General features: G+C 39.7%; 1 protein-coding gene across 1 annotated transcript in view; it reads left to right on the top strand.

Annotated features, from left to right (window-relative positions):
• The first annotated feature begins 2,820 nt into the window (after positions 1–2,820).
• Positions 2,821–13,501, top strand: part of ccdc88b (coiled-coil domain containing 88B) — a 36,843-nt gene continuing 26,162 nt past the window's right edge. Inside the window, exons 1-2 of the mRNA XM_002938699.5 lie at positions 2,821–3,101; positions 10,794–10,915. Of these exons, the coding sequence (XP_002938745.2) occupies positions 3,042–3,101; positions 10,794–10,915 (182 nt within the window). The 5' untranslated portion in view covers positions 2,821–3,041. The remainder of the gene's footprint in view (positions 3,102–10,793; positions 10,916–13,501) is intronic.

Raw genomic sequence — 13,501 nt, 5'->3', positions numbered from 1 at the left:
AAGAGAATCACCTTTTTAAAAACAATTCTGCAATTATGTTCATTACACGGGGCACCCAAAATGAAATGGGGATGCACAACAATAATCCACTTTGGTAAAACTGCCTTGGACCTACAGTATAATAAATACCAGAGACGCTGTTTTATGCCAATGTGTTTCATGCCACCATACTTGAGGCATTTACTCAAACATACATTAACCACTGTGTCATGTTAAGACCTCAGATGGTTCCACATCCATTATAGTCTGCCCTCCCTTCCACCTCTATGTGGGATTATCCACTTCAGATTTGCCATCGGGGGAACAGGCATGCAGGGTCTGGCATAATAAAAACTCTAGTAATATATCAATGTTTACATAGAAACAGTTGGGCCCTGCTATTCAGGGTTTGAACTCTTTCTATGGGGATATTGAACCATTATTTATTAAGAAAAGCTTATAATCTATTCCAAAATCTGCCTTGGGCACCAATACTACTTGGCCTGGTTTATTCTCAAACTGTCCTTCAGGCTGGGCCCCTAAGCTACCTCTGTCTTGGTGCCACTGCATTAAAGGAGAAGGAAAGGCAAAGTTACTTGGGGGTGCCAAAATGTTAGGCACCCCCAAGTGACTTTAATCGCTTACGTTGTACCCCGGGCTGGTACCCCTGTTAGGAGAGAACAGCACCAGCCCAGGGTACCTGTAGCGCTTCCTCCTTCCGTCTTCACGAGTGCGCATGCGCAGTAGAGTCAATAGTGGAACTTTAACAGAGAAGTCGGCTTTTCACTCTACTGCGCATGTGCCTATTGTGTAGTCGCAGCAAAACGAAGCCGGAAGCGCATCGCTCCAGGTGCCCCGGGCTGGTGTGGTTTTCTCCTAACGGGCACTAGCCCGGGGTACAAGGTAAGCGATTCAAGTCACTTGGGGGTGCCTAACATTTTAGCACCCCCAAGTGACTTAGCCTTTCCTTTTCCTGCTTGTAGTTTTGTCAGTGGATAAAATAGGGCAAATGTTAATGCAAATACTTATCTACTCTTAACTCTACTTTAATTACTTTTATAACTATCCAATTAGAATGAAGAACATATTTGCACTGTAGGTTGGACCTAGTCACCCTTGCCTTGGCCTGTGGCCAACAGTTACTTACCCTCGTTGCTCCAAAGTTATTAGTGTGTATGCAGATATGCACGTCTGGGCATTCTCTTAATAGCTATAATAGTTCCCAAATCAGCTCTCTGAATTTGAAAATGATTTAAGAAAGTGCAGTTGTGAAATGATTTCTGTGGTTTTTGACAGTTATGCTTTTTACTGTATGTTCTTACCAGAGAGCTTCAATTTGCAACTATATTTGCTCTTTCCAAAAGTATGTCTTGATGTTGATGTTCACTTTTATATTGTACTTTGTAATATGAGACCTTGGTGAATATCGATATATCTGCCAGTGAACAAATCAAACAAATAAAAGTTTTCTTTAGGGGAAACAGAAAGACTGTCCATTTGATGTGCAGTGACTAAGCAACCAAATAAGGTTTGCACACAGGAAGATATATTTTTGATGGACCGAACAAGGCAGCTTAAAGGAGGAAGTACTTTGGCTCACTATATGTCACTTTGAAACCTCACGGGTTCAGCTCAGCTCTTGGGAGCACGTTCCTTAGCACATTCACTATCTTCTCTCAGGGCTTATTTAAAAGAAACCTATACCCCTCTGAATACAGATAGTTTAGAGATCATACTAAGTGGCCTATTAAATTTTTATATATATATATATATATAATATTACCAAACTGGAATATATATATCAGTAAATATTTACATCTTTTCCCTTGGCCACCATTTTGTGTAAAAGGAAGAAGTGTGGGAGCAAAAGACAGAACTTTGTCCATGGATTGGCTGATCTGACCGTACATGTATGAGTTCCTTGGCTTGTTTGTGTGCACCATGAATCCTATGATCTCAAAGAGCAGCCCTTGGTTTTTTAAAATGGAAATGATCTATTTAGGATTAGCCATTGGCACATACTACTAAAACAGTATATATTTATAATGGTTTATTAAGATACGGCAGTGTTTTACATGTAAGATGTTTTACGCAGTATATTTATATAGAGACCTACATTGTATGTGGGTATAGTTTACCTTTAAGAAGTTTTCTGTGAAATAGTCAAAGGAACATTTCCCCTTTCTCTCTTAATTAAGTTTATCCTTCAAAAATATAGATAAGTTGCTTGGTTCATTAAAAACATTTTTTTTCTGCATTTCAATAAATTATATTAGTGTTTGCCCTCTTTCTTGTTTATCTGGTTATGAGAGCAGCTTTTTGAAGGATACCAAATTAGAACTATAATCTTGGCTTCCTGTACAAACCTGCAAAATATAGCAAGGTTTGCAGCATCATTCATACACACAGGAATGCAACATGTTACTATACTTACAAATACACATAAACCAAGCGTTATCATTAAAATGTGACAACTTGATTGCGTTTCTCTACAGTTCCATCAATATAGATCAACATAGAAAGTGTAAATGAACTCAGGGCTTTTAAAACATCATTGGATCATTTTACTAACACAAATGGAGCTTAGCATAATAGTACAAGTGCAATAGCCCATTATTTCTTATGCTAACTGCACTAAATTGATCAATGCTAAATGCTGAATTATTCAATGTCAATTAAAAGGAACAACAAGAAGAACAATTAAACAGCAACAATGCTGCACAGCTTTGCACTGAGATGTAAGAGTTTCTCTAGAACACCTCATACTTTCCTATGGGGTTTCAGAGGCTGCGCAGTGAGTAACTTCCTACTGCAAGGGCTTACAAGAGGGAGTTTACGAGATATACAGAGAGGAACTGATGTATATGAAGAAACCACAGGAAAGAGACAGAAATTTGGAGTTCAGAGTGGAAGGGAGAGAAAGTTGTAAAGGAGATGCAAAGTGGAGGTTGGAGGAGGGCTAAGGCAGCACAACGGAGAACTATTTGGAAGGTGGATTCAGAAAGAAGAAGGAGAGGGGTACACTAATATAATAAAAGGGACATCCCCATCATTGGCTTATCATGGATAGCTCTGAGGGTCGGAGCCTTGAACAGCTGATGGACGGAGCATTAATAACATGGGTAAGGATTTGTATATATCTGTATATTTGCAATACATGATACCCTAAGCTACAAATCTGATTAGTATACATTAATTTATGTGCAAATGAGCTTAAAGTGAACTGAGCTGAGCTATCACAAGGGAAATAATCTGTCCTTGGTATATAGATAATCTAAATAACTGGGCAGCACTTACACCACCAAAAAAATGTGTGTCTGGGCTACTGCAATGTAATACGCAACTACAGTGTTAAGTACACTTAATAGCAATAACATGACTAATAATAACACAATTCAACAGAAAAAATGTTTCATGCTTCTTGGCCTTAACATATACTGTAATATTTTAGCTTAACATTTTTATTTTTCATACAAAACCAGGGGTTAGGGTCTTTTAAATTTAAGGTTACAAAGGCTAGACTGGATATGGCCATGCAGTAGACTGAGACACAGGTTTAATACTCATTATTGTGTAGTTTGTGTAATAGAACACAGGAAGGTGGTGGGATCCTGATCTAGCTCTTTGTGATTATTATAACAGCCAGTCATGTCTGACAATGGCACGGCAGACAGGGTAGCCTGTGACTAGGACGTTAGTTGAAGTCACATCCAAGCATCCCAGTTTAAACACCCTAAAGTGTCTGACCACATAAGGCACTAATGATATCAATAAGGGCAATGTTTGGTGGCAAGTAAACACCACAACACAGTTGCTCATCTGACACTAGCCTTAAGGGAAGGCACCTAGAGCACTCACCACTATAACTGAGTAACATGCTTTCAGTTGTGTCAGAGGTGGTGTCATATCTAATGTTTCACAAATGAACTGCAAGTAGCTAAGTGCTTGTCATATTGATATTTGTCAAGACACAAAATTTTATTAGGTACAAGGAGGCCAATAAAGACCATCAGTCGCACGAAAGATCTTTTCAACCCTCCACTGATGTTCAGGGCTGAATCGTCAGATATGGAGGTAGAAACAATAGAAATTCTACCTCCTGCCGATTCAGCCTTGAACATAGATTTTGCTTGGGCGCTTTCAATGGCGCCTGATCAGAATCTTTTAACCCACCGATCGGCGAGTCGACCGATATCTGCAGCCTCCTGCGATATTGGTCGCTTCGCTGAGTGGCCATACACGCACCGAATATCGTACGAAACGAGGTTTGACCTTGTGCATTTTAAATATATACACACATTATTGTAATTGAATAAGCACAAATGAAGGTACCAATGCAATTCTGGGTAAATTCATACAAAAAGATCTAGTTTTTGCTGCATGTGAAACTGTATGTGAAATGAACCGTGACAGATTACAATCGACAAGCCATTAGACAAATAACCACAAGGCAGATTAGAATGTTCTCATTACAGTTAGAAACCACAGGATCTTTTTTGAGCAGGCACCAGCACCCTAGGACATGACACAAGATAGGGTGCTTCCCAATTGTTACCAACTTCATACCTGCTCATAGTTTTTTGCAAGTCTCTCAGTTACAGGAAGTGATTTATTTCTGACCTGCAAATCCCATTTTAATGGTTACACAGCTGCAGATAACTGTAATTAAAGTCCTATTCTATGAACAATCAATGCACAGAATCCAAGGATTTGCTTGAGATGGGGCCCAATTTGTAAATCTTTTAAAGATACAGCAGAATACTTATATTGTGGCTTACAGAATTAGACTGTGCCAGTGATTGTGCGCCTTGTTACAATTCCTTGGCCAAAACATTGATGTGACCATGGCTTGCCTAGAATGTAACTATAATAGGAGGATAGCTAATGATAGGAAGGGGGCAATATACTACAGAGGGCCAGGAGGGTGCAGTTTATCAGCTCACTTTCACCAAGCTTTGCAGGATTTAAAAATATTTTGCTTTGGGGACCCCTTACTTTTCTATATCACAGACCCCAGGGGTTGACCAACTACATCTTTCTGAATCCAGTGTCTTCCAAATCCTTCCCCACCTAGAACTTCCATTCTTCTTTGGAAAGAATCCCTCTCCTTGTGCTTCTACAGCACCTCAAATAGTATGCTGGTCTCATTCTTCACCCCCCACCCAGGTTAACAACCAAAATCATCCCTTCTCTTGAGTAATTGTCTCTAGCTCCATACCAGTCTATTATACTAATGATGTTTGTCTCTGACTGCCACATTGCGCTACACCAAGTATTCCCTGCCCCAGGGGAGTTTGCAGTCTAAAATCCCTACCACAATCACACATACTGGGCCTGTTTTTTTATTGGGTGCAATCATCCTTTCCCTTTAATGTCTTTGTCAATGTCAAGAGTATTTCTTTCAAGTAAAACTAAACTTGATTAAACTTGATTTCAGGTCTAAGTATCAAGTAGCAGTAGCCTACAGATCATACTTCATTGTTCTCCTGCTGAAGCACATTTTTCCTGTTTGTTTTGTGTAACAACAGAAAATTGTGTAAGAGCTGTGAGCAAGCACACATCCAGCAATCAGGGAACGCAGAGCAAAAACATTTCCTTGTGTGTGGTTTTTCATTTTAGAGAAGAGGAGGAGGCAGTAAAGGGAAGGCATAAACTAGCCATATGTTGTTTTAAAAAAACAGTAACAACAAAAACTTGTTCAAATGCTGATACACATTTTAAAGGACAAGGAAAGGTTCAGTTGCACTACAATTTTCCATTTTGTATGTTGTCACATTCTGTGCCCCTAACCCTTGGCCTGAATAATCCTATTTTTAAGTTGTGATTTTCCAAAATAAATAGGAAGTGCACATTCAATGTGATGAATAAGGAAATGTTGGGAAAGCTCTTGGGCAAAATGAGGCTGAAAAAGTCTGAACTGTGAAAGATGTGTATTTCCAGTATATGTGCAGAATTTGTGGGTTTCTAGGGATATTCTCAAAAATGAAATGGCTTGGGATCAAGAAAATGACCAGCTTTTTGCTAAGGCTCTTCTATTTCATTTAAAGCACAGTAAACTGTTAGTACAATTCCAAGACCTTTAACACAAGAGCCTAAATGTTAACCTTTGGAAAGATAGTGAAAAATGCAAGCTGGACAGATAACAGGACGTAAATAACGATCAAGGAAGTAAGTCAGATTACTCATTGGTAGCCAGAAGCAGATTTAACCATTTAATGGCTTTGACTGAAAGGTTTTTAGAGGTTTGATACTAATAGGATCAGCAACACTATAGAATTCAAATAATTTCACTGAGTTGACATTAAAGTTATTTTAGCCCTGAAAGAGTTGAGTTATTTTAGGTGTCTACTATAAAAATGTTGTCTTTGAAACAGAAGTTCCAGTTTGAGTGCAATGAGCATGAGTCCCAGTGATTTCAGCCATGTTGCAACTGTTTATACAAACCCCACCAACTACATTTAATGTAATGGGTGGGTTCTTGTGTGCGCTGTGTGCAATGGAGCCTAAAGGTGGCCATACAGTGGCCTAAGATATCTCAGTGATCAGCTAATTGGCAGAACAGATGGATACTGTATAAGTGGCAGTGCTGGGCTAGGCCAGCCAGGCACCCTAGGCAACCGGACTGGCCCTGGCTGGCAACTTCGCTCACACATGTGTATACACAAGTAGCTTTAGTGGTCTGAGTGGGAGAGGTGAGCTACAGGGGAACACGGGCCTAAATTAGGGGTAGGTGTCAGAAAAGTTATGTGCCTAGTGTTCCCCACTATTGCACCCTAGGTACGTGCCTCTTCTGCCTACACCCAGTTCCAGCCCTGCCAAGTGGCCATACATGTGTACGATCATCGTCCCAGATGCAGCTGATGGACAACAAACTAACCAACAGTGTATCGGAAACATGTCATATGAGATCTGACAAGATCACAGGATGGTGTTGAATAGCCCCCGACCTATCATACATGTCCATATTGTTTGGCAGAATGGTTAAAGTTGAATAAACTGCCAGACCCAATCTGGCCATGTATGGTCAGCTTTAGATAATAAATATTTATGGCCAAAGTACCAATATCATGCTTTCTAGAAATTATGAATTTTCAAGTGAATATAATGTGTAAATTGTTTTCATTTTCTGTTGTAACTGGCGAAGTACTAATACTGTATACACTATATGAAAACAAATATGAGTTCAGAAGAATTGCAGCTCTGTAATGTGAATTAATGTTAACTTCAACAAAATAGAAATAAACTATATATTTTTCAGAGACATAGAAACCATATGTGAATGTTTATTTTAAAGGAATGCTGTCATCAGGAAAACATGTTTTTATCAAAATGCATCCATTTGTAGAGCTTCTCCAGGAGAATCCTGCATTGAAATCTGTTTTTCAAAAACACATAATATTCAATTTTGAAATTTCCCATTGGGCTAGCCATATTTTTCATTTCCCAGGGTGCCACAGCCATGTGACCTGTGCTCTAATAAACTTCAGTCACACTTTATTGCTGAACTGCAAGTTGGAGTGATACTCCCCCTCCCAGCAGCCGATCAGCAGAACTGTGGGAAGGGAGCAAGATAGCAGCTCCCAGTAGGTATCAGAATAGCACTCAATAGTAAGAAATCCAAGTCCGGCTTGGGACTCCTCCAGTTACATGGGAGTAGGATAAAAATTGGCTACCTGAAAGCAGTTCTAATGTGTAGTGCTGGCTCCTTCTGAAAGCTCAGACTCGAGCACAATGCACTGAGATGGCGCCTACACACCAATGTTACAGCTAAAAATACATTTGTTGCTTCAAGAATAAAATTTTAAATGGTAGAGTGAATTATTTGCTATGTAAACAGTGTAATTTAGAAATAAAAAGTATACCATAAAAATCATGACGGTATGCCTTTAAAGATAACTCCTGCACTCATACACATAAGAGTGTGGTTTTATACCCTAAAAAACATGCTAACACATGGGTTAAATTATCCCATTCTCCCCTGTCAATAAAAATTGAGGAAGACCTGTGTTTATTGCATTTAGTCTCTCTTCCCTCTGTACAGACCAACAGGGCAGCATGAGATAAGTGACTATATGCCTTGCAATGTGATACACACTGCATGACAAACCCTATGTGGGCTAAAGGTAGCCATGCACGGGAAGATTTGCTTGTTTGGTGAGGTTGTCAAGCAAGCGGATCTCCTCCCAATATGCCCACCTAAAGGTGTGCAATGTCAAGTTACGGGTGGGCATAGGCATTGTCGGATTAAGGAAAAGCATCAATGAGCCGATGCAGTCCCCAATCGGATGGAAAATCACACCTGCCCGATCGAGATCTGCCAAATTTTAAGGTAGGCCCATTGCGGGTGCCCACAAGGGCAGATAAGGTGCCGAATCAGTCTAAAGGACTTGAATCTGCAGTTAAAATCTGCCTGTGTAAGTCTTATGGCACAAAAATATCTGAAATCACTTCCCATTGAGTCTCTACTTAAAACACCCATATAGAGGGAAACATAAAGGTTAAAAACATTGCATGTGGCGCACCATGATGGGGTCAGCCAAAGATGACCAACCTGTAGTAAATGACAGCTAGGGAAGTAAACAAATTTGACGATTTATACTAATGGGAGAAGTCATTATGTGCAGACTCTCAAACATCCCCACTCTCCCATTCCGTTTATGATGGAACTCCATGTTCTCTATCAAGAATGAATATATGACCTTGTAAGAAATTATTCCAGAACACACCCTGTCACCTCATTTAATATAGCCTGGTGCTCAGTCAGGGGAGTTCCACACCCTCCCCATGTACAGCTGAACTAACAGATGACTGGCACAACAAGGCAGTGCGATGCCAGGATCCCCCCCTGCATTTACTGAGTCATATAAAAGTCCTTGAAATGTTATATGTGATGCAATTAGTGCAGGGGAGATTCCCACATTGCCTTGTTGTGTTTTCATCTGTTGCTACCAGTAACAGGTAACTTATTCTAGATAGAAATACTGTAGATAGTAAGTTAGATATTTGTAGCTTAACATTATGTAATAAGTATTAGAGGTATTTTTGTGTAGCCTCTCTTAGTATTTCCAGAAAAATGGGTGGGGGCTGGCACTGGAAAGTGCTTGTTAGCTGTGATACTGCAGCCAAAGAGCCCTTCTCAAATGCAAGCCATGCAATGACAGCTTTCTTAAAATACAATGTATTCACATGCCATATGCTATACACATAGCACAAAAACAACACAAAAAGAGCCTCTTTACCTGGAGTAGGCTAGGGATGAAGTAGATAATTTCCAGTTTCAGTGTAGTAGGTTATAATGGGTCCTAGGAAATGGCAATGGTTGGGCCAGTTCCTATAGTACTTGTGCCAAAATTGTCTGCATGTCTGTGCTGCTTTATTGCCACCAGAATCAATTTCCTCTACTTTGTCACAATCAGATATTCATAACCTTGTTAGAGTCACACAAGAAATACAGTTTAATGATAGACAGCTTTTGTAACTCTGCTCCTGGCTGCATATTGCTTGATGGCTTCATTGAACAACCACATGATCTAGAAACTAATTTCAAATTGTTCTTAAAGGGATACTATATTCAAGTAAATGTGTTTACAAGTAACAGAAAAAAATATGTTATTATGTAAAAATAACATCATTTTGCAAAAAATTGTTATCACTGTTTGTATTTGTCCAGGGAATAAATATGTATTTCATGGTACTAATGTGGCTATTAGTTTCCTTTCTGGGAAAACGCAGCATGTCCTGATATAGGTTAAACAGTTCCAAATAACAAAAGCCAGTAGGGGGGGAATCTCATGCAATGTGGACAGGGGTTGGGGCAGATCAGCGGTGTGTCTGGGGTTAAAGCTGGCCATACACGCACCGATGATATCGTACGAAACCTTGTTACGTATGATATTCGGTGCATGTATGGCGGCTGGACTTGTCGATCGGCCGGGTTAAAGGATTTTGATACTTTATCAATATATATTTGATCCCTATCAATATATATCATGGTAGAATAGGTCAAATGACCAATGTTTTGGGTCCCTAAATTGAATTTGCTGTGGGACCAAGTAACATCTAGTTACACCACTGTATCTAAGACAAAGAAACAATTACACTGTAGGTAATGAACATGCAATGCACTACCAATAATACTAGAGTTCCAATGTTATTAGTGGTAACCTCAGCAGTATCCAGTGGCACATCTCACAACCCCATATTAAGGAGATGAGTGATATAGGTTATTAGGTGTAGTTTTGAATATAGGTGCATGGGAGTGATACAGGGGCTCTAAACCAGATTTTGCACCAGGTCCTATGTCAAGAGGTCAAGAGCTTTGCCCCTGAGGATCTACCACTAGGGACAGCACCACAAGAGCACATCTTGTTCCTGGGCAGTTCTGATACTTCATGTAATTCCTAAATTGTAACTGCTGACACATCAGTACAGTTCTATAGAAGGAGGACTTTTACCTAAAGCTGGTTATGGAGCATAGATTCCTTATGTAAATATTGTCCTCTTGCCTGGTAATAATTAGCTCCATTCACATCCATACACTTGCACCTCATTTCCAATGAAATGCAACCTTCCCACATTAAACAGAACTGCTTGTGCTTACATGTAAAGGTGCCAGAATTTTGAGAAAAAAAAGAAAAAGAAATTAAACTAAGTCCCAAACTTTGCAACATTCATATTTATCAGCACTTTGCTGTTTGAGATTTTTTTTCCCCATTCTTATCCCAGAATGTTCTAATTGGTGCACTGGCGTGTTTAACCAAATAAAAGGAATGCCACATTATAATTACATAATAATCTTTATCCTTGATTCACAGATTCGTTCCTTTGAACAGACATATAATTTAGAATATGGGACACTTTATACTACCAGGGACCTGCGCAAAGAGTACATGCAACTTTCAGAAGGGGACATGCTGCACTTCATTATGAGTATGATGTGAGTATTGCCTGAGTGTTCTCTGGCACTGCAAGTATGATACAGGTATAGGATCCCTTATCCGGAAACCCGTTATCCAAAAAGTTCCAAATAACGAAAAGGCCATCTCCCATAGACTCCATTATAAGCAAATAATTTAAAAATGATTTCATTTTTCTCTCTAATGATAAAACAGTACCTTGTACTTAATCCAACTAAGATATCATTAATCCTATTGGAGGCAAAACAATCCTATTGGGTTTATTCAATATTTAAATGTTTTTTAACAGACTTAAGTTATAGAGATCCAAATTATGGAAAGACCCCTTATCCGGACAACCCCAGGTCCCAAGCATTCTGAATAACAGGTCCCATACCTGTACTTCTAAATACAGGTGTGAGATGCATTATCCAGAAATCTGTTATCCAAAAAGCTCTGAATTATGGGAAGACCATCTCCCACAGAGTTCATTTAAAGCAAATAATTCTAATTTTTAAAAATGATTTCCCTTTTTGCTGTAATAATAAAACAGCACCTTGTACTTGATGGTAACTAAGCTGCATGAATCCAAATTGGTGGCATAACAGTCCTATTGGGTTTATTTAATGTTTAAATTATTTAAGCAGACTTAATGGTGATCCAAATTACAAAAAGACCCCTTATCTAGAAAACTACTAAGTGTCAACATGAACCTCAAGTTGATGACTAGACTTAGGATCCTAGGGTCTATGATAATTTTCTTTTAGGCATTTACTGACTTAGGGCTCTGGCTCTCAGGGAGATTAGTCGCCCGTGACAAATCTCCCTGTTCGCGGGTGACTAATATCCCTGAAATGCCATCCCACTGGCGAAAATGTAAATCGTCGGTGGGATGGCATACGCTGTGGAAGAGGAAACTTCTGCGATTTCACTGAAATTGCGCTGCCGTGTTTGCCATCCCACCGGCGATTTACATTTACATGTAAATCGCCGGTGGGATGGCATTTCGGGGAGATAAGTCGCCCGCGAACAGGGAGATTTGTCTCGGGCAACTAATCTCCCCGTGTGCCAGAGCCCTTAGACTGCACCTTAGACTGCAATTCTGGAGACTGGCCTCTGCACAGTCAAGGGCAGGCTGAAGAAGCAGGAATTAAAACCTAACCCATCTTGTTATCTGTAGAATATTCATGTGTTCTGGAACACTGTGGACCCAAGGAGCAACGTGTTGAGAGATTTCTGTGTTGTGGGGGAAGTCTCTTGTGTCCATGCCCTCAAGAAATTCTTTCAATTCAGGAGAGTTTAAGCAGCAGGGGAAAGGGAGAACTTGGTATTAGGTGGCACTTCTACATGGAAGGAAAATAGTCAACCACAGAAATGATGTGCATTCCCTTATGTAGCAATAAACTTGCATTTATTTACTGGAGGTTTAATGAGAGGAGCGTCAATCCTAACTTCTTTTTAAAGTCTTTAAAGCTATCCTGGCTCCTTGCCAAACAGATGCCCTCCTAGGCAGAACTGAGGCTAGGGTGGGGAATTGAGGGCAGACAGCCGTTTAACACCTGTTTCAAAGCAGACATTTGAGGCGTTGGCCTAAACATAATCTCTCTTTCTGTAGGCACAAGGAAGCTCATGTACTATTTACTGGTGCATAAATAAGTACAAACTTGTGTTTTGACTTGTCTATATAACATCAACTATTACCAATATTTAGGATGAGTGTATTACCATAGTGTGTCCCACTGGGGCACCTGCCATTGTCCAGATAGAAAGTACGGGGGACTGTCCCTGCATATACTATTTTCTGTCTGCAAAGTTGTGCAAATAAGCAGCTTGTAAGGGAATGCCTATGTCCCACCACTGCCTATAATGACACTGATGCAACTTGCTGACCACTTACAAATGGGTGAAAGTTCTAAACCTGTGTATTGGTATCACTTGAGTCAGGCAATGAACACAAATATTTGTACCAACTATGTAAGGAAAGGCTACATTCCATGGGAAAATAGAGGTTTGCACCAATTTTTGGCATTTGGCCACACTGTCAATAAGTTGGTGATTCAAAATTGTGAACCTACATTGACTTCCACCAGGTGTCACCATCTGATCACTAGCATGACTTTATGAGACGCTTTCTGATCTGACCAATCAAAACCCTAGCCCTGTCGGTACAGTGCAGTAACTAAAATTCTACTGTTTGGCCAGAAGAGTATAAGATACTGGATGGGGTCTCATCTAGGCTTGTTTATATATATATATATCTGTTCCATTGTCGGCACTCACCACTCCAAAGCCACACACCGGTTGCTCACCAAAAAATTATCCACATAAGATCAGTTGAAAGAACTCACGGCTCAATATACTTTAAAGTATCAAAAATAGATTTTATTGCTCCACACTCACACCGACGCATTTCGATCCACAGGGGATCGTCGTCATGGATCCTGACGATGATCCCCTGTGGATCGAAACGCGCCAATGTGAGTGTGGAGCAATAAAATCTATTTTTGATACTTTAAAGTATATTGAGCCGTGAGTGCTTTCAACTGATCTTATGTATATATATATATATATATAATTTTTTTTTATAGTGTTACACTATACTCTTGTTTATATTGCATATAGTGTAC

Source organism: Xenopus tropicalis, chromosome 4 (assembly GCF_000004195.4).
Source record: "Xenopus tropicalis strain Nigerian chromosome 4, UCB_Xtro_10.0, whole genome shotgun sequence".
NCBI classification, from domain to species: domain Eukaryota; kingdom Metazoa; phylum Chordata; class Amphibia; order Anura; family Pipidae; genus Xenopus; species Xenopus tropicalis.
This window is presented reverse-complemented; position numbering and strand designations above follow the sequence as displayed.